General features: G+C 34.1%; 7 protein-coding genes across 8 annotated transcripts; 3 read left to right on the top strand and 4 right to left on the bottom strand.

The window, feature by feature from the left end:
- Window positions 1–34: 34 nt before the first annotated feature.
- AT5G40680 (Galactose oxidase/kelch repeat superfamily protein) lies at window positions 35–1282 on the bottom strand (the record flags this gene model as incomplete). Its single annotated transcript, NM_123433.1, has 1 exon — window positions 35–1282. One exon carries the CDS (start codon window positions 1280–1282, stop codon window positions 35–37), a length of 1248 nt encoding a protein of 415 aa, NP_198884.1.
- Window positions 1283–2088: 806 nt separating this feature from the next.
- Window positions 2089–4325, bottom strand: AT5G40670 (PQ-loop repeat family protein / transmembrane family protein). The gene is made up of 8 exons (NM_123432.4): window positions 3950–4325; window positions 3726–3858; window positions 3357–3446; window positions 3140–3264; window positions 3007–3049; window positions 2808–2925; window positions 2659–2708; window positions 2089–2579 (listed from the first exon to the last, which is right to left on the bottom strand). The coding sequence occupies exons 1-8, from the start codon at window positions 4066–4068 to the stop codon at window positions 2445–2447; spliced, it is 813 nt and encodes a 270-aa protein (NP_198883.1). The 5' UTR covers window positions 4069–4325; the 3' UTR covers window positions 2089–2444.
- Window positions 4326–4691: 366 nt separating this feature from the next.
- Window positions 4692–6890, top strand: AT5G40660 (ATP12 protein-like protein). Its single transcript, NM_123431.4, has 4 exons — window positions 4692–5291; window positions 5673–5847; window positions 5919–6196; window positions 6279–6890. Exons 1-4 carry the CDS (start codon window positions 4875–4877, stop codon window positions 6384–6386), a joined length of 978 nt encoding a protein of 325 aa, NP_198882.1. The 5' UTR covers window positions 4692–4874; the 3' UTR covers window positions 6387–6890.
- On the bottom strand, window positions 6509–8642 carry SDH2-2 (succinate dehydrogenase 2-2). Of its 2 annotated transcripts, none has more exons than NM_123430.2 (2): window positions 7904–8642; window positions 6509–6911 (listed from the first exon to the last, which is right to left on the bottom strand). In NM_123430.2, exons 1-2 carry the CDS (start codon window positions 8572–8574, stop codon window positions 6740–6742), a joined length of 843 nt encoding a protein of 280 aa, NP_198881.1. In that variant the 5' UTR covers window positions 8575–8642; the 3' UTR covers window positions 6509–6739. The 2 variants fall into 2 exon arrangements, with proteins under 2 accessions (NP_198881.1, NP_001332094.1); NM_001344348.1 differs by having other exon boundaries at window positions 7047–8632.
- A 400-nt stretch (window positions 8643–9042) lies between these two features.
- AT5G40645 (RPM1-interacting protein 4 (RIN4) family protein) lies at window positions 9043–9753 on the top strand. Its single transcript, NM_123429.3, has 3 exons — window positions 9043–9161; window positions 9285–9473; window positions 9603–9753. Exons 1-3 carry the CDS (start codon window positions 9153–9155, stop codon window positions 9624–9626), a joined length of 222 nt encoding a protein of 73 aa, NP_568584.1. The 5' UTR covers window positions 9043–9152; the 3' UTR covers window positions 9627–9753.
- AT5G40640 (uncharacterized protein) lies at window positions 9612–12994 on the bottom strand. Its single transcript, NM_123428.3, has 10 exons — window positions 12598–12994; window positions 12021–12129; window positions 11735–11927; window positions 11516–11649; window positions 11148–11436; window positions 10961–11067; window positions 10739–10874; window positions 10469–10664; window positions 10116–10365; window positions 9612–10030 (listed from the first exon to the last, which is right to left on the bottom strand). Exons 1-10 carry the CDS (start codon window positions 12689–12691, stop codon window positions 9778–9780), a joined length of 1761 nt encoding a protein of 586 aa, NP_198880.2. The 5' UTR covers window positions 12692–12994; the 3' UTR covers window positions 9612–9777.
- Window positions 12995–17522: 4528 nt separating this feature from the next.
- AT5G40630 (Ubiquitin-like superfamily protein) lies at window positions 17523–18989 on the top strand. The gene is made up of 2 exons (NM_123427.3): window positions 17523–17910; window positions 18441–18989. The coding sequence occupies exons 1-2, from the start codon at window positions 17607–17609 to the stop codon at window positions 18632–18634; spliced, it is 498 nt and encodes a 165-aa protein (NP_198879.1). The 5' UTR covers window positions 17523–17606; the 3' UTR covers window positions 18635–18989.
- The last annotated feature ends 1127 nt before the right edge of the window (window positions 18990–20116 follow it).

Raw genomic sequence — 20116 nt, 5'->3', positions numbered from 1 at the left:
AAAACAGAAACACAATATATGTTGCTCAGAAACCTTAAGCAAGCATCACACAACAGTTACGGATAAAATGGCCGAGCTGAACACAATCGCAGCTAGTCTCCTCCCAAGTAATCTTTTCCACTTTTGGAAATGGGCAACATGTGTAAACTGACATTTTGTTATCCCACGATTTAGTAACTGAAGCTCCAATCACCAAAATCCTATCTCCAACTGACTTAAATGCAACTCCCCAACCTAAAGCAGCATTTGCTTTCACAGGCACAACTCCAAGATTTTTCCAAACGTTTGCGTTTATATCATAAACCCAAAGCTCGTTCAACCATGTTTCCAGCAAGTAGAGGTTGTCCTTGACCACAGCAATAAGTGGAGGGGATTGGGGATTCATGAAAGTCATGCCTTTGAGCATGTCTGGTATCAACTTCCATGAATCTGTTAACTCATCGTAACTTTCTCCACAAGTAAGGTACACATCATTCTCATCTCGACCACCAAGAGCGTAAAACTTACCCCGCAAGAAACATCCCGAGCTAAATTTTCTTCGCTTGTGCATTGCTTTCATCGCTTTCCACGTTTTTGTATCGGAGTTGTATCTTTCAGCAACGTTCACAACATCAGGACCCCCGTTTTCGCTTGTCTTGATTCCTCCAGCGAAAAATGCATCGGTCCCACGGCTTGCGGAAGCATACATTACCCGCGGTGTGATCATTTCAGTATCGTTGATCCACTTGTTTACCTCTAGTTCGTATCGCCACACCACAATACGCTTCTCCTCTCTCCCGATGACTATCAAATGCGTACCCGCAGTAATCGTTTCCTTATCTCCATAAAAGAAACAAAAGTCAGAAGGAATTTCTGGAAGTTGTCGGAAATTCTTGAAACCTTTATCAAACATTACCCAACAAGTTTCACCGCTCGAAAACATAAGCACATATGGTTGCACAAGTCCACGTTCTCGTCTCACTTTAAAAATCTCACGACTTTGTAGCAGTTGCGAAAACTGCTTGTTGAGAAGATTTAGTTTCCAATATTGAAAACATGAAAGACGGGAAAAGATCTCGACCTCAAGGTCGAACATAAGCTTAGGAAGACCATTGTGTGCATCTTGAGGTGCAAGACTTGTGAGATTCTCCACTGTTTCTTCTTCTTCCGAGTCGGAACAAGGTTCAGCATTCAGATCAGGGATGGTGGGTTTAGTGCTAGCAATCAGAAGCTTTCTTGGCTCAAATTGGCTCAGGCTTGCTCTAGTTCCACGAGCTTGATTTTTTTGTAGCATCAATGACATCTTAGGCTGTAGATTCCAAACCACAAAAACTAATATGAATAAATCATCATTAATTATAATATGGAAGTGTATGCATTTGTATTAAAATATTTCAATAATCCGCTATTAGCAAAGTGCCGATGGTGAAGATAACTGGTGATTATGTAGAAAATGTATCACATAGTTATTAGGTTGATTAGAAAGATATGCTACATTTCTATACCTTGAAAGTTGAAAGTGAAGACTGCATTGGCCTCCCACTTGAATCCTGGTTTGATTTAGTTATTTAGGAAGATGAGGCAGAGCCAGTAATACAATCATTAGAAGAAAAGTTACTAAGATATATATAGAGGCTATCTTGCTTTTAATGATCTACAATGGTAGTCAAATGATATTAACCATCTTCCATAAAATACTATTGATAAATGTTTCAAAAACTTTGACTGTTTTGTTTAACTTTTCTACCATAAAAGAACTAATGAGTTTTACAGTTTTGACTGTTTTTTTTGGCAAACTTTTAATGAAGAATTATGAAGTTGACAAAAAAAAAGTTTGACTATCTTTTCAATTTCAAGTAAGTTACTTAGTTTTAAGTTATTTCCATGTTCCAAATGTATTATCAATGAACTTGAGAAATAAAGTTTGTCATGACAGAGTGATATACATATAGAAATTTCTGGTCATGATACGTATGGAAACAAGACAAGAAAGGATGGTGTTCACTGTTAATGGACTCCTATGGGGTACACTACAGCTCGCGATGCATCAAGTAGAAAACTGGAGATTAGAGAAGTGGGTAGAAAAAGCAGAGGACGCAAACGGAACCTTAGAGAAGACCCTATCGATATGCGCTGCCAAGAAGATGATGGTTCATGGTACCCCTCGAACCATAGTGACTTTGGTTGGATCTTGCATAGATATAACTCTTCTATGCTGTGCCTAAGACTACTAGTAGATGCACTACTATGGGTAATGGATCGTGCTCTATTAACTTTCATCTTGTTTCTTAAAATATAACCCAAGATCGAACATTGTATTATACATTTGCTGTTTCTGTGATAATTGATTTGATACATTAGACTGATATTACGACAATCTGAAGAGTTCTCACATTTGTACCTTTTTGTGATATAAACATATACAGTGGGAACGCTGAAACTAATGACTCTTGAGAATCTGATCTTTAAACATGTTCATGAGAAGAATCAATGAGTGGTTCGTTCGATTCCTCACCAGTTTCCGGAGATTTTGAGACTTTCTTCTCTGGGTATAACACATAGTGTTGAAACATGAAGAGGATGTCGAAAAATATTGATATCTGTTAAAAACAATTTGAGACGTTTATTAGAGACAGAGAGAGAATTGAACCAAAAAAAAAACTCCATCAATTTTCTTACAAGTGAGAGAAGAGTCTTTCCCATGTTCCCATAGAAATTCTTCCAAGAATCTGGAAGAACCAAAGGAAATAGATAGTTTTAGTTTTCTTTCAAAATGTTATTATCAGAGAAAACAAAAGCTATTGATGTGATAGAGAAGAGATTGTTACTTTGGTCAATAGATTGTATAACCATTTGCAGATAGTTAGCAAGTCCTCCAGTAAAATCGAGAAGAATATTCCCGATGCTCCACCCGACTGTGCTCTTCCTAGTGAAGTTCATCTTTGCCTGTGAAGCAAACACATAAAATCTGAGTAATGCTGATTCAATCAATAATGAAAAAAATTAAGGTTTGGAATCTTTTCTGACCTGTGGGATGTACTTGACGCATGTCATGAAGACCTGAATCGAACTATAACAATGAACAAATAAACCATTATCATCAAAACTGTTAGATTACCACTAAAAGAATTGGTTCAGAAGGCTTTGCGCAACAACTTACTTGAAGATTGAAATGAGCCATAGCCAAGAGTGTGTAGGTAATGCTATGAAGAAACAGATAGCTGCAAATCCCCACACAACAACCACAATACCTATAGCAAGTCTGGATACTTTTTGAGGTCCACGCTGAGAGCAAATCACTAGAAATCATCAGGAAAAAAAGAACACTTGTATGGGATAAAGAGACAAAGGCAAGCCTAAGAAACTTGATTACTCACTTCATAGATAAAGATCTGGAACAGTGTAACAGCTGTCATTACAACTGCATGGATCGAGAATGCAACATCATTTGCAGCCACAGGTATCATCTGAAATAAGCAACAATTATAACAAAACGACTCAAAAAAAATTAAACCAGCTCGAACAATCTAAAGCGTTTTTTTTTTGCTGAAACTTAGAAAGGAACAAACTTTTATCTTCAATTTTGACTTCATTAGCTAATAAGTAAAGGTAAACTTGTAACCATGAAGATAAGAGCCAACAAGAACCATCTTAGAATCCAAACAAAACTCATTTCTAGATTCCACAATCAAATTCATTAAATGCTTAATGCTTCAATGAATAACAGAGAGAAAGAGGAAACAAACCTCTTTATCGCCATAAGTGTCAAAGTACTGCTTTTGAATAACAGGACTAAAGTAGAGGCAGACATTGTAGATCATATACGACGAGTGCTTTGTCAAATTCAACATCACGAAGTCGAAGTTCAATCCAACAACACTTTCCCAAACACAACCAAGATTTCATCAATTTCAATTTCAACTACAGATATAGAAACAAAATCTCAAGAACAAAAGGTAGATTAGATTACCTTCTCCTACGGAAATTCAAAATCAGCTGTGGGTAAAAGCTAATTGACCACGAAGCAAACGCGATCCATCCAACGATTTCGTACGAGATCTCCAGCGGAATCGAATTCCACGACGCCATTTTCCTCGATCTCGATCGTCTGTTCGATTTCTCCAAATTTTGTTCTCGACGTTGACGGAGATTTTTGAAGAGCCTTAAAAAGAGCTAAAAGCAGAAAATATTATTGGGGAGTGAAATAAAACAGTTTCAAAAAATTATGGGTCTCATGATGAAGATGATGACGTGTCATGATCTGGGAGAGTCTAGTGATATAAGATTCCACGATCTTAGCGTGATGGGTGAAGCAGGTGATTTTAATGAGCCTTATCTCTGAATCTGGCGCTCTTTATGGTTACGTTCTTTCTTTAAAGTTTTGAAACCGGCGGCTAAAACGATGCCGTTTTGAGTTAAGTTTCAGCATTTTTGACTCGGATCATTTTTTTCTCGGGACTCGGATCACTTAATTAACAAAACTTTTGGATTTAGAGTAATAAAATTTACTTATTTGGGTAAGAATACTTTAGTTTATTTAATTTACGGATGAAACAATACATATCACATAATGAATTGGTGTAAGTGTAACTCTTGAAAATTATAGAAAAGTTTACAAACTAAATTTAGCCAATTTTTTTAAAAAAGATTGTCTATATAACCCAAATGATATTTGTCAAAAAATTCTTTACAAATATTATATTACAGAGCTGATTACAATGAGATAGAATAAAATTGTAATTATAATCACAATTATCAAAACACCTTCATTGTAGTAGAGGTTAACTATCACTCCGGGTTATTGCGACGTCGTTTAGGCTTGGATCTGACGATCTATGTGATCTAAAACCCTAAGCAAGGAGGTCCCCATTTTCGTCACCGGAGAGGGAGGATTAATGGCGGCGATGTTAATCGGAAGAGCTTTTAAGTCAGCGAGAAACTCTAATCTTGCTATTCGTGCTAGATCCTTATGTACGACATCTGCCGCTCGTCAACCCGATTCCGATACTCAGCCATCGGAATCTTCGTCGTCGTTCACATTCGAGAAGGAAAATGAGAAACCCATCTTAGTGAAAGCTCCGAACTCTCGCCGGAAAAACGAATCGGATTCAGTGACGATGCCGACGTCTTTCATGACTGGTTCGATCGTAGGGAAGAGGTTTTACAAGAAAGTGACGACTAGAGAAGCTGATGATGGAAATGGATGGACTGTGATGCTTGATTATAGAACCCTTAAAACCCCTTCGAAAAGACCTCTCAAGCTTCGTTCTTTGGCACTTGCTAAGGCCATTGCTGCTGAGTGGGAGTATCAGGTTTGTTCCATTTCACTAATTTGATCTGTTTTACTTCTAAAGTTTATTGCTTTAAGCTATTTAGCTATTGTTTTGTAGCTGATCAGTACTGGGTTTGATTTAAGTTAGCTAGAATCCTTGTAATTGGGTCTGCTCATTGCTTATTCAACTTAAAGCTGAGAGCTTACCGTTCTTTAGTGTCCCTAATGTTTGATCGGTTTCTGGACTTTGCAATCTGAGTTCTAATGTGATCAATAGGTTGATAATTCGATTAGTTGAAGTGAGATTTAAAGAACTAGGCTTGCAGTTCTCTAGCTCATTTTCTCTTGTGATCCTTTTGCATCTACTTATGTTTGTGTGGTAGCTGACTCGGTATCAATCAATACGATGATCTTGTGTTAGCTAACAGAAGGGATCAGACCATTCACAATGCCGCTTATGAGACTAGCATGTACTGCACTTGAAAGAGTTCCTCTTACGCGTTCAAAGATCATAGAACATTTATCGAGAAAGATACATCAAGATCTCGTCTTTTTCCGAGCACCTGAAGATAATGATCTAACTAGTGACGTCCATGGTAAAATACACTTTCTCTTCAATTTCAACTACCTCCTAGATTTTACACTTATTGAGTTGTGTCTTTTGCAGATATTCAGGTAGAGAGTATTGATCCTCTACTTGAGTGGATAGAGTCAGAGTTTCGGGTCAAACCGAAAGTGTATTCTAGCATCTTCGGGGGTAAACAAGACGACAAGCTAGTGAAAGCAGTAGAAGAACTGCTCAAGAAAACGAATGATGGTGAACTCGCAAGCATTGATGCACTCCAAGCATCAGCTCACTCTATAGTAATCGCCCTCGGTATCTTCTGTGGGAAACTCCAGATCGATGATGCAATCAAATTGATTAGACTTGAAGAAGATTTACAGGTTTCATTTTGTCACTCACTTGGCCAAAATCTATTGCTTTGACATTCTATAAAAACTAATCTTTGTCGCATGTTTCATGCAGGTGGACAAATGGGGACTAGTCGAAGGCGGGCATGACATTGATGTTGCTGATCTCAAAGTTCAGATCTCATCAGCTACAGTGTTTCTTGCTCTATCCCGTGAAAACTGATCATTAGTCTCTCATTTTCCTCAACACATTAAAAAACAAGCTTATCTGTTTGTAGATTAGTTATTTACTTTCCAAGTTGCAAGAGGTATGTGTAAACATTTTTCTCTCTTATTCACCAATAAAGCAAAACTCGAAATCCAAATGTTTGTATTAAGGCAAAGCTGAATGAGTGGATGATAAAAAAAGCAGAGTTTTATTGCTTGTTGTAGGCAAAAAAAATTCATCAAGATATACCACAAAATAATCTAATTCTGATAGTTGTGACAGCAATACAAGAATGAATCCAAAATTGGAGTTTCTTGCAGATTATTAGAATCAAAAATCCATTAGGTACTGCCTGATTCATTTGTTGTTCAACCAGATTTCTGAAGCTGCTTGATGTGTGTGATCTGTTTCCCTGGGTTCAATCCCTTTGGACAGGCACGAGCACAGTTCAGAATTGTGTGGCATCGATACAGTTTGAACTCATCGTCAATGGCTTCAAGTCTTTCCTTAGTGTACTCATCTCGGCTATCACTTATCCACCTGCATATGTGAATAAACCTCTTGTTACAATCAATACCTTGAGAGATCAAAACTTTAACCTAATAACACAGATACAATCATATAGTTGCAATTTATTCAAGAAACATTTGAAGAAGCACAAAGAGTCCTCAGCACCTTCCTTTAGAGGTCTCTCCTCCATTTCAATTGCACAAAATCGGCTAAACTACACAACAGCTAAAGGAACAGAAACAACCTATATAGTATATATCTTTACATGATGACACAGATATAATCAGATAGTTGAACTTGCGGTTTTCTATTTAGAGATCTGAAGAAGCACAAAAAGTCCTTAGCAGCTTACTCTAGAGGCCTTTCCTCCATTTCAGTATAAAGCTAAACTACACTACAGTAAAGGAGTAAGAGAACCTAAACGCCCATACATAATGACAAAGTTACAATCAGACCGTTGAATCTGAGATTTTCTACAGAGACAGATGAAGAAGCACAAAGAGTACTTCGCACCTTTCTTCAGAGATACCTCCTCCATTTCAGTTGAACAAAGTAGGCTAAACTACACTACAACTAAAGGAGCAAGACAACCTAAATGACCATACATAATGACATGGATACAATCAGACCATTGAACTTGGGGTTTTCTACAGACAGGTGAAGAAGCACAAAGATCCCTTAGCACCTTTCCTCAGTGAACAAAGAGCTAAACCCACAGTACCACACTAACACTAAAGGAGTAAAAACAACCCTATTGACAATGCATAATGAATGTAAAACAAGTAAAACAACCCAAGCCATACATAATCCGTCTACCAACTCTTACTGCTCAAACCAACAAAATTCTCAAGCAAATCTCAAAACAGAACCTTCCTTCAGCTCTAAACTACAACTACAGAAACTTAAGCAATCTAAGTGACCCCATATAACGTACTAATGTAAACTACCAACAAGCCCTACAATATCTTCAAAAAACTACTTTGATTAGTGAATCCATTATGAGAAAACAAGATTAAGTTTACCTGTTGGCATGAAGCAAAGCAGCTGGACCAAGATAAGACTCAGGGTTCCACCAATAGCTAGGGCAAGACGTGCTACAACAAGCACAGAGAATACATTCATACATTCCATCAAGCTTAGCTCTATCTTTCTTACTCTGTAAAATCTCTTTCCCAGGAACAGATGCTGGATTCTTCCTCTTCAACCACGGCTCAATACTCTTATACTGATTATAAAAATTCGTCATATCCACAACCAAATCCTTAATCACAAACATATGCGGCAACGGCGTAATCGTCGTCTCTTTAGATCCAGATTCAATCTTCGTTAAACAAGCAAGACCATTACATCCATCAATGTTCATAGCACACGAACCACAAATACCTTCACGGCAAGAGCGACGGAAAGTGAGCGATGGATCCATCTCGTTCTTAATCTTAATCAAAGCATCTAGAACCATTGGACCACAATCCTTGAGATCGATTTTGTAATCTTGAAGCTCTGGCTTTCCAGGATTATCTGGATTCCATCGATAGATCTGAAACGTCTTCAGACTCGCTCCTCCGCCGCCGGTTGAAGCTTTCGATTGTGCTTCTGATCCTGTTGATGTCCATCGCGCCGGAATCAATCGCGCCGCCGTGGATAATCGTGATGATTTGGTTCCAACAACTCTTCCGATCAAACCAAACGCCATTTTCTCGGAGAAGAGAGCAAATGAAATGAAATTGTTTTTTTAATAGTCTATTAAAAATGATTAATTTGTTAATAACCTGTAATTATTAATTAATTATTATGTAAAAATGTATGTATACGTATTTGTAGATGTGAGGCTTAGCTTCGTCTACGTAATAACGACCGTTGATTAAAAAACTTGGAAAATCGTGACCGTTTATAAATACCGGCTTATAGGTTAATCACAGAGATTAATGGATAAGTTCTGAAATGCGCGTGTTCGCCTCGAGAAGTGTGTAGATCACGTGGCGAGTTTTGATACGATGAAGTTCACTCGAAAACAAAAGACGGTACGAGAAAAAGCGTTCCGTTTCGCTACAAAAGATTGGTGTTTTCTGTTTTCAAGTTTCAACAATAATTAAAACGTTAACCTATATTTAAACTTTCAGAAAACGCTAATCTGTTCTCAAATTCTAATTCTTTAAACGTAATCAAATTCTTTTAAGAAAACAAAAACTAAAAGAGAAGACAAACAAGTTTTCTTGTTGTTTGAAGAAAGATCATCTCATGTTCTGTTTGCATCTTTTACACAATCTTTGAATGGCATCGGTAAGATCTTTCTCATTTCTTTCTCATTTGTTTCACAAATTTGATACAAAAAATAGCATTTTCATGTGTGTTTTCGTTGGATTATAATAGAAATCAAACATTTTTGTGATTGGAAACTTTCAGAATAATCAACAACGACAACAACAAGATCGACCATTACCAAAATTTGGAGAATGGGACGTGAACGATCCAGCATCAGCCGAAGGATTTACGGTTATATTCGCTAAAGCTCGAGACGACAAAAAGACAAACGCAAGTGGTCGTGCCGCCTCACAACGCCGTGACAATAACAAATCTCAAGATGAACCTACGGTAACATTTCTAATCCCAATTGCTCAAGATTTTATGACTAACGAAAACATCAGCCTATGTTTGTTATGTTTTAGATCAAATGAGGTCTAAAGTGAAAGAAAAACTAAAAGCTTGCTATTTCTATTGCAGAAGAAACGGTTCTGCTGTTTCTGAGAAACAACACATCATCAAGCAAAAGCTGAATGTAAAACATTTGTTAGATAAATGAAACAGTTTCATATTCACTTGGAATCTGTATAAATTTATCATTACAGAGCTAAAAGCAGACGAAGTTTCGGTCTAATTCTGGTCGCATAACATTTACTTACACAATATCAATGTCTCTTAACCCTCTGTTTGGTGAATCTTGATCTGACCCATTGCTACTTGTCTTTTTCTTGAACGATTTTTGGCTGAAAATCCGAGACACCGTTTTCCCGGGACGTGGAACTGATCTCGAACCGCCTTCAAAACGGTTATGTTTATTGTCTAGATCATTTGATAGTTTCTTGACTAGTTCCACAAAATGTCTTCTGAATGTTGGATATCTTGATACTGATTTGGTTAATCCTTGAAGCCTAACCAAAACCAAAAACACATCTTAGAATCCGAAGTAGAAAGCCGTAACAAGATTGTGTGTGTTTTTTTTTTTGCCTTTTTTACCTGCGAGCAAAGGCATCAAGTTCGGCTTTTCTGAGTTCAGTTAGAGGAGGAGATTCAGATTCAACAATGGAGCTTTTAAGTCTCTCTGAATCTCCAAAGAGTAATACCAATTTACCAAGATACTCTTCTTCTTCCTCGGATAGGTTTGCAGCTTCGATCTGGTCTTTAAGGATCAAAAACGGATTCAGAAACCAATCAAAAAACGCATCTTTTGGGCGGTTTCTGGTAGTTATCTCCGTTACACCGTCACCTAAACAAAAACACAGAAACGGTTTTGTTTGTTTCTTGATGATGTTCAAATAGTTACTAGATAATGCGGTTATGAAAATTGACAGAAAACTGTTGAAACATACCGAGTAATAAACCGGTGGAGTTAGATTTGATAGAGCGTAAAAGCTCGTGAAGAAGAGAATAAGCAGGTAAGCCAAAGCTGATCACTTGACTGCCTTTGCTAGATTTAGCTTCTTCAATGTCTTTTGAATTTATAATCCCTTTCGTTACCATAATCTCTCCGTGCCGCCTACATTCCACAAATAGAGCCTCCAAAAGCTGCAAAGATCAAAAGAATAGGCTTCAGGTTTAAATACAAAGATAACCAAAAGAAGAGTGTGACTAGTGAGTACATCAAGCGGTTTCAGGTCAATCATTGGGCCTTTGTTTGATCCTCCTCTTGATGGAGTTGTCTTGAAGGAGTTCGGTCTTGAAAGACCACCAGAAAATGCCGTACTAGCGCCCTCTTCGTTTCTTCGATATATTGGCCTGTTACAAAACCATAAAACCACTGTTTTAGAATGAAAAGAAAGAGAGAGAGGTAAAGATTGCTAGATAAGCCAATGGAGACAAACCTGGGAAAGCAAGAACCTTCAGGCATATCAAGAACATCGTTGCTATACTCATCGTAAATAGAAACAGAAGCAACAACATAGCAGAGACCGAAGAAGAACGATGACTCCTGTGTTATGACAAGAGAAACCAATTCAGTATCATCAGCATTCACATTTTCCTCAAAAAAAAAAGTCATTGTTTAATAACCTGATATGAGACTACACCGCCATAAGCACCAAGGAAGACACTAGAGACCACGGATCCTAAAACTGCTCCAACAACAGCTAAAGGCCAGAGTAAGATCACAAGGCCAGCGATTGGGACACACATTGTTTCCAAGAAAGGACCTTCACGTCCAATGAGATCATGAAACAAACGGTGCCACCCTTTGAACAACATGTACGGGCTTTTACACAATGCTAAGAGTGAAATCACTGGGAAATCAACAAGAATTCCGAGAACCGCAACAATCACAGCACCTGGAATTTGAAGTAACCTGAGAAATATAAGTGAAAACTGTAAGAAAGCACTGTTAAGTAATCAATACACACAATTTACTGAAATTTTCTGAAGACCTTATTTCATAATAGTGACGGTTCGCAGTAGATGTTCGAAGATCATCCATAAAAGAAAAGTAGGAGTGAAAGCAAACATCTTTAAAATCACAAACAACGGTGAAACTGCCTTGAACAGTGCTCCAAGTTCCATCCTAAATTGTGAAAGCAGACAATGTAGGTGTTGAGGTCTAATCTTCAATAACATAAAGAACGAGACATGGAGAAAAAGAGACTTACATAAAAGCAATGGAAAAACGGATTAGACTTCCCTTCACCAACAGCATCGAAAGTAGCAAATATTGGAGAAAGAAATCCATAAATAGCTCCTCCAAGAACACTTCCTAAGATACTAACCACAAGCCAGAGAATGACACCAAGAGGAACGCATAAACACAGAAAGATCTTCAGGATTGGTCCTAACTGTTTAGCACTGATTTCAAACAAAAACACTTCAACAACATCGAAAGAGATAACAATGGTATTATTATAGAGGGCAGAGATTGTTTCAGAAAGAAGTAAGTACCTCGCTATCGAATATAGAGTCCAAATCGCGTGTACTGGTAAAAGGCCTAAGATGATTGCAGAGTTTCCAATAGCCACAGTAAGGCATATAAGCGGGCATAAAACGATACCTAAGCAAACAAAAAAGAAGTAAAGAAACGTTCACAACAATTCATTCCCACAAAACTTGTCAACAAGACTAGTAAAAGAACTCACGGATTTGGCCTTTGGGGCTTGCTTCAATTAAAAAAAGAGAACTTTATAGTACTGAAGAAACTAATTTCATACCAAATTCACTAACTTCGGAAGCACTTGATGAATGTTATGTACCAATTAATCACTCTTAGATAAATCCTAAGCCACTAAACTAGTGAGCAAGATCTCTAAAACAGAACAACGTTCACGGATTAGGTGTTTACTTCAATTAAAAAAAGGGAACTTTATGGCATTGAAGATCGCTAAATTGGTTAGAAATGCTAATTTCAGTAACTGTTGAAGCAAATTGATGAATAAATGAAACAACCCTAATGGAGGCCTACACAAATCAAGTAAGCCAATCTCATGTCAACATCATCGAACTCAAGTCTGAAATTTGTTACCTTTAATGACACCGAGAAGCAGTAAACCAGTGAAATAAGGAATGAAGAGTATAAATTGCCACAGAGAAGCCAAGATTCCCGTTGGAGGCTCCATTAGAACAATCTCTTTCTCTTTTGCTCTCTTCAAATTCAACAAAGACCCATCAGTCAAAATGTCGCATTTAGAACAACCCTAGAATCAAAATGAAACCCTTTGAAAAGAAAAGGTAAAGCAGAGATTTTTATGAGGAAGAGAGAAAGAGAGAGAGAAATTCAAACTGTGACGGACACGACAAGAAGCAGAACAAGTTTTCTTCTTTTTTTTTAATATTTAAAATTTCAATTTTGAACAGCAAACAACACGAAAGATTCGAGAGAGAGAGAGAGAAGAATATGTCACACACACATTAGATTTGACGGTTAAGAAACCGTCTATAAACCCTAAACCAAAAAATACATTTAAAACTGAATAAATTAAGAGTATATTTTTTAATTTACATATTATTTCAATTTCGTGTGCTGCTAAATAAATCGGGTGTGTTTCTTGGTGATCGGTTTTTGTGCTGCTGTTTAACGCATGGGCCAACACATCCTCCTCCTCGTATTGAGAAGAGAAGCACGAGATAAAGGAATTGGAGAAAACGACATGAACCGAACATTTTTAGTGTTTCTTTTTTTCTAACGTCGACACTAAGCGACAGTTAAAGAATCACATTATCATTATCTTATTGTTTATTACATTTAAGTATATATTAAAAGAGAGGTTTTTTTTTTATGTGGCAGTTGGCAAACCCATTATTTTCTACTTTATTTTCTAAAAGCTATTGCCACCTTTGCTAAACACATAATTTTCATTTTTAAAATGAACTTTATATGAAACATCACTATATATTAAATGGTATCATTGGAAAATATTACAATAAATCTGTTTATAAAATTTAATAGTATAAGATTTATAATTATTTATAAAAGTAAATATTATATACAAAAATAAATAATATAAGTGATAAGACTAATAATCTATGGCTCTATGCATTCTAACCTAATCGGAAGTAAAGAAGGGAAAAAGAAATATAAAAGCAATCAAAAGCGAAGACAGGTGCTCCCTCTTCTATGGTTTCTGAATTACTCCATTTGTTCTTTTTTGTTTGATTGTTTAGAAAAAACATACATATTAAAAAAATATATTAAATATTGATTATAAATATATTATTTTTAGTGTTTTACAGTTTTCTATACCTCTAAACCAATGATAATTAACTATTTTTCTTGAAAATTACAATTCACCAATACTAACCAATAAATATTACATGGAAAACTTAAAAAATCAATCTTTTAGAAACAATTTTTTTTTATAAACAATCAAACAAAAAAGAACAGATGGAGTATTATTTTTTCTTGAAACAAAAACATAATTTGAAATTGGATTAACTGGTAGACCATGGTTCAACTTGGTACGACTGGTCAAACAAAGTTTAGTATTTTTTATATATTTTTTAATTAAAATTGTTTAACCCCTCCAGCTCATCAAAAATCACTTTGTTTGAAATCATACATGAGGAGTGTGATGGACCTATAATAATACAAGTGTATAAATGATTTGTTAATTTTACTTATAATCAATTAGTTTTAAGTAGAAGCATATAAAACTTAACATGGTATCATGAATGTTGTTATAAAATTATTTGTCTTATAAGTCCAACATATAAAACTCGATTGACTTGAAGGTTTTTGTATAAGATTTTTTTTTTTTTGAATAATATAATATAATTTGATTTTTTGAAGGTTATAGGATAAGATTATTTGTCTTATAATCTAATTAAAATATATATAATAAGAAAAACGATTATTAACAATTGTTTATTTTAAATGTAATAAACAACATATGAGACACGCTTTTAAAATGGGAATAAATATATTATTAAAGTCATTAAAAAGGAAAAATACATATGAAGAATTTGAAATTGAGAAATGAAAATTAATTAAATAAAAACAAAAGAACTGAAAAAATTTACATATATAATATCATAGTTTTCAACTTTTAACTTTTGTTTCTTGTTGAAATCAACTTGTCATAAATTACATAGACAAGCAGAAATGATATAGTTTACGAAAAAAAAAATTATAAAGACAAAGTAAACTTAACTCTCAAATATAAAAGTCCGACCAAATTGATGGAGAAAGCCGGCCAAAGTCTTCAAATTTCGACGGCATCACGATCAACTCATGATTCTCCAAGATACGAAGCCCATATGAAATGTGTCTAAGTTATAATAAAATTTCAGACTCTTTTGGACGGCCTAGTGTACTTTAGACATTGGCCCAATCAGTACGGAACAAAAACTTGAAGACAACAAACTTCAAATCAAACTTATATATAATTTGTTGAAACATTACCATGAACTGGTAGCGAGAGAAGATTGGGCCTATGTCTAAACTTATAATTTGTTGAAACTTCAAACTACTACGCCGACTAGTCACTATCTAATAGAAACATTACCATGAACTGGTATAGCGAGAAAAGAGCAAGATCACATGAGCAAATTTTTTGGAAATTGTCCGAGAATCAACCTTGTGTTCCAAACGATATTTAATAGAATACATTCAAAGTTATTTGTGCAATGAGAAATAGCTTATGTTGTGTACTCTTTATTTCCTATGCCATTGTTAAATTACTTAACGTGAGACCTCAGCTTATTTAATCAACTTTGTTTTAGTGTTAAGTGGTTGACATCGGACGTTAGTGTTCTATGTTTCATATTTGGAATTACTTTTGAGTATTTTTAGAGATTTTAATCTAATATCAACCATTCCAAGCAAATTTGATTTTTCGTGTGTTGACAAATAAAGAACCCACTAACTACTTGATAAGTTTTGATAACTTTATTTATATCTCTTTTACTTTTAATTTTTCCGCAGTTACAATTAAATTATAATAGACTAAACGATGCTATATGCTCACGACGACTTAAACAACTAAACAAGTACCAAATAATCTCTTTTACATATAAGCAGATTTTATTCTTTTACATACAATAGTTAGTCATGCATAACGTGCTTGCATTAGTAACTCTTGTACTCTGCTTAATATTTTTTGTGACCTATCGCGTGATTCGTATCTATTTCGAATCCCTTTTTCTATATTGTACGAGAAAACATTAACTTGAAGAAATTAAAGTACTCTTTAGACATCTTTAGAGTATGTTTTTATCCCGTCATAAGTTTTAGATTTTACGGTATGTTTTTATACATAATTAACAGAAGAATTATAGAATAATAATATTTGATTCTAGGAAATCGCATCAAATATATTGACATGCGTAGTGTATCTCTCGTCATATTTGTCTGTTGACCGGCAGACTTTTAGATTTCTATTTCTCTTTATTGCTTTCGTGAGGTTGAATCTCAAGCCCATTACGCTCCACAATTCCATGTTTTTATAACCTAAAGAATGCAAAAGACATATATACAAGTTCCATGTTTTTGTGGGTAACTATATTATCTATTTATCTTTATCCTGAAGCTGATGATGAATCGATTAATAACACATATCCAAGTTTAAAGTCTAGCAACAACACAATTAACATGTCACGTCGTATAATTCAAATAGATTTCCCTTACATGTGAATGATTTTAGTTTTGTACATTGCAATGATTTAAGCAAAAGAAAATCGTTGTTGTTTGAAATTTATAAAGATTTCAAATCAATATAATAACAAAAAATGTAATCTTTATGCCTTTTTCGACCCACGTGGGTTGATACCATAAAGGATAACCAAACCGGCCTTCTATATCATAAAGTAAGCCTCAAGGGACATCTTTAGAGGCAAATGTTGAATATAAAAGATTTTATTCACCTAACTAACAAATACCTTATTAACTAACACAAAAATCCACACGCTTTGCTATGACATGACACGAATTATAGAGGTTTAGAAAGTGTATGCAAAGTTGTGAAAATTACGTTTTTTTCCTTTAACAACGAATTAACAGAAAAATATTCACAACCATTATAAAAATAGTATTTAAGCACAATTAGGTATGTTCGATCTGATTTTATTTGTTTTTGGTTCAGTTTTTTTCAGTTTATAAAATTAAGAAACTGAATATCAAATGTATAGATTTGTCATCAAACATAGGTATTAATGTTTTATATCATGAATTGAAACTTTTATAGAAACCTCCCATGTTTAGAAAAAAAAAGAAAAAAATTCAAATGAAGTACATCACATATTGAGAAATTGTACAGACCACCACAGAGAAAGAGAGTTTGGTAGTCATCATTATTTTTAGACAATTAGATTATATTGTTGAAATTAGAGTTGTTCTTGACAATAATTATGTAATAGACTAAAAACCAATAATAAAGATATTTGACTCCTATATTTAAACAAAACCATGTTAAAAATGGACAAGGATGGGAAGTCCTATAATGGTTATCAAATTCGGAGAAAGAAGATAATCTTCCAGAACCATGCACTGGAAAATTAGTTGATGTTTTGTAACTTTTATTCCTTATTTTTGGAGAATTGCACGACATAATCTAAAAACTAGTATAATCAAGGTAATAAATCATCGAGCTTTCAGTTATGAAAAAGATGAACTACTATAAAACAGAATTTTTAAAACTGATCCACAAAGTTTCACAAAATATATTTTTGTTGACTAGAAAAATTTAGGGTTTTTAAGTCCCTAATCTCCTCAAATTCGGGAATAACCGTTAGTAATACTTTTTGAAGGTATAAATCTTCATCCCCAAAGATTTGGACTAGGGTGAAAGTTCAATTTTCATCACAGAAAGATCGGGTCATTTTGCCACTAATCTACCACACATTTGATAACTAAAGAAGTAAAAAAGAATTTACACCCTAATTCCCTTTATTTCTTTAGCTTTATAACATATGATAATTTTGTTTAATAATAATTTATCAATATGTGTACCAAACCTCATTTTCTATAAATATAAGCCAGCACATCTCTCTTCTTCTTACAAGCAAAAAAGAAAGAAATTAAAGAGAGAGAGAAAGATAATGGGAAAGTTAATGGCAAAGAGGTTTTGCATTGGGTTTGGGTGTGGAAGAATTGGGACGGGCAACAATAAAAGATCATCATCTTCTTCTTCTTCTTCATCGTCATTTTCATCATTATCATCATCATCTTCTTCTTCATCGTCATCATGTAACAATAACAACATAAAATGGGAGATGAGGCCTGGAGGGATGCTGGTTCAGAAGAGATCAGAAGATTCTAACACTGAAGATTTAATCAGCCTTAGAGTCTCCACTGTCTCTCAGCTTTCATATGAAATCTCCATTGATGCCAACTCTACTTTCGGTAATTACGTATCCTCTTTTAACATGAAAACCAAAACAAATTTACGTCTCTTCTTCATATATATATTATATAGTTGACAAAGATTTTGTTGTATAATAGGTGTATAAGAATATGATTGTTTTGTTGTTTACAAAAATAAAAGTATACATATATATAACTTAAAAAAAAATTTGTTTGTTGAAAACAGCTTTCAAAAAATCGTATACTTACTCAGTATTGTTTTGGTAAAGCTGGCTTTAAAAATTTTGATATATAAATCGTCCTTATAGATACTATCACCGGTCAAAGAGTGCCAATATATAATACTATTGATTAACTCATCAAGATTTATGCATGCAAGTATGCAACTATAAAGGGTGATCTATATATACTGTGGCAATTAAATATAACGCGTTTGATATTTATTCGAGTAACTGGTTGGTTAATTACAGGACAACTAACTATATTTACATTTAAAATATGGTTAGAGCATCTTTTGATACAAAATGATCTCTTATTATATAATTTCTCATTTGATATATATTTTTCAGGTGAATTGAAGATGATGATAGCAATAGTGAGTGGAATTGAGGCAAAAGAGCAAAGACTCTTGTTCAGAGGAAAGGAAAGAGAAGACAGAGAATACTTACACATGATTGGTGTTGGAGATGGAGATAAGGTCTTTTTATTACAAGATCCTGCTTTTAAGGAGTTGAAACATATTCATCTCCCAATTACTGTCTAACTAATTCCTTACTTTATTAATTGATTAATCAATCGATTAATTAGCTCTAATCCCCACTTATTAAACACTCTCTTTTATAAGTGCTATAAGTTCTTGATTTTGCAGGAGTAGTATATGCTTGTTATTTCGCTGTATCGTCTCCCATTTGATAATCTTTGAGTTGAGTGATTGATTGTATTTTGCTAAATTGCTAGTCCTATTGATTAAAGTTGGAAGATTGAATTTTCTGAGTGTAACATTGTATGCTATGATTTTAATGTCAATAGAGTTATGCGTGGTATGTAATACTAAGTCTTAACAAAAAATGTTTTTACTGATTTATAATTATCAATATGAATAAACATGTATTAGGAGATTATCTACGGATCCGATTTGAATCAACGGGTCTAAGAACAAGCCTGTATGAAATGTTTTGTTATTGCTATAATAAATTAAGGTTTAAAAAGTAGTTACAAAATAACGAATGGTTAGCTATGAAAATAACTAAATAAGTAACTAAATTTAGAGTTCGAAGTTTACATCTCTACCAAATAAATTTCATCCGCTATTGATAGATTATTATGTATGCTAACAGCTGTTTGCATGATTTGTCAAATGTTAAAAAATTAAAATTATATTGTAAAAAAGGATACAATAGATTAGAAAAAAAAACACAAGCCATGTGTTAAATTAGTTTTAGGTATAACTAGTTGTAGATTAGACTAGAAGTATGGTTAATTAGCTTTTAGAACTAATTAATAACTTTGTATGTGTTACAATCATTTGCCTTCTTTTTCATTATATTATGGTGAAAAGTTAACGTTAATATATATTATATCGCACGCGTGCAAGCCGACAACACAAAAGCAAGTGGTTTAAAAGCAATGGTGAAGTACAAAAAAGACAATAATAAATATAATTTAAATGCTCTTTATTTGTTAAGAGAAATAAAAAAGAACTAATTGAAAAGTTGGAGGGTAAAAGAATTTATTGGGAAAAAGGCTTATAGAATTTTCTTAAGAGTGTGATCGACTACATAATAAGTTCGTTATAACTTATAACACCTAGTTTGGTAGTTCAACTCACATTGTAAACGATTTTTTTTAGTTTTTATGAACAAATACTAAACTATTTGTGGTCCAAATGGTGATCTTAAAATGGATGACGAGTGTGTACTACTAAGCAAATCAAAAACTATATATATGAGTTTAAAATAAATAAAAATAATGAGTTGTAATAAGCAAATCAAAACAAATAATGTGTTTAGAGTAAAATAAACAGAATAAACTATGTGAAACGAGCATAGCAAAATATGATCATAATAATTTTTATTTTATTTTTTTCAAAGTAATCATAATAATTGCTGTATGATCTAATAATGATCAAATTCTAAAGTATTTTTTTTTATAGCATTTCATAATATCAAAATGATATGATTCAGATTACTCTATTTAATTAAGTTCACAATATAGTTGACAGTATTGAAAAAGATTTCTGCAAGTG

The sequence above is a fragment of the Arabidopsis thaliana genome, chromosome 5, assembly GCF_000001735.4.
Source record: "Arabidopsis thaliana chromosome 5, partial sequence".
NCBI lineage: Eukaryota > Viridiplantae > Streptophyta > Magnoliopsida > Brassicales > Brassicaceae > Arabidopsis > Arabidopsis thaliana.
This window is presented reverse-complemented; position numbering and strand designations above follow the sequence as displayed.

Excerpts from the sequence above, each read along its gene's own strand:
- AT5G40660 (NM_123431.4), top strand. The coding sequence starts at position 4,875 with ATGGCGGCGATGTTAATCGGAAGAGCTTTTAAGTCAGCGAGAAACTCT. Across the intron at positions 5,848-5,918 it reads TCTAACTAGTGACGTCCATG|ATATTCAGGTAGAGAGTATT; the intron begins GTAAAATACACT and ends TGTCTTTTGCAG. Across the intron at positions 6,197-6,278 it reads GACTTGAAGAAGATTTACAG|GTGGACAAATGGGGACTAGT; the intron begins GTTTCATTTTGT and ends TGTTTCATGCAG.
- AT5G40670 (NM_123432.4), bottom strand. The coding sequence starts at position 4,068 with ATGGCGTCGTGGAATTCGATTCCGCTGGAGATCTCGTACGAAATCGTT. Across the intron at positions 2,926-3,006 it reads GCGTCAAGTACATCCCACAG|GCAAAGATGAACTTCACTAG; the intron begins GTCAGAAAAGAT and ends TTTGCTTCACAG. Across the intron at positions 2,709-2,807 it reads TATACAATCTATTGACCAAA|ATTCTTGGAAGAATTTCTAT; the intron begins GTAACAATCTCT and ends TGGTTCTTCCAG.
- AT5G40640 (NM_123428.3), bottom strand. The coding sequence starts at position 12,691 with ATGGAGCCTCCAACGGGAATCTTGGCTTCTCTGTGGCAATTTATACTC. Across the intron at positions 11,437-11,515 it reads CGTCACTATTATGAAATAAG|GTTACTTCAAATTCCAGGTG; the intron begins GTCTTCAGAAAA and ends TATATTTCTCAG. Across the intron at positions 11,068-11,147 it reads GCGGTGTAGTCTCATATCAG|GAGTCATCGTTCTTCTTCGG; the intron begins GTTATTAAACAA and ends GTCATAACACAG.
- AT5G40645 (NM_123429.3), top strand. Across the intron at positions 9,474-9,602 it reads AATCTCAAGATGAACCTACG|AAGAAACGGTTCTGCTGTTT; the intron begins GTAACATTTCTA and ends TTTCTATTGCAG.
- SDH2-2 (NM_123430.2), bottom strand. The coding sequence starts at position 8,574 with ATGGCGTTTGGTTTGATCGGAAGAGTTGTTGGAACCAAATCATCACGA. Across the intron at positions 6,912-7,903 it reads GCTTTGCTTCATGCCAACAG|GTGGATAAGTGATAGCCGAG; the intron begins GTAAACTTAATC and ends TCACATATGCAG.
- AT5G40630 (NM_123427.3), top strand. The coding sequence starts at position 17,607 with ATGGGAAAGTTAATGGCAAAGAGGTTTTGCATTGGGTTTGGGTGTGGA. Across the intron at positions 17,911-18,440 it reads TGATGCCAACTCTACTTTCG|GTGAATTGAAGATGATGATA; the intron begins GTAATTACGTAT and ends TATATTTTTCAG.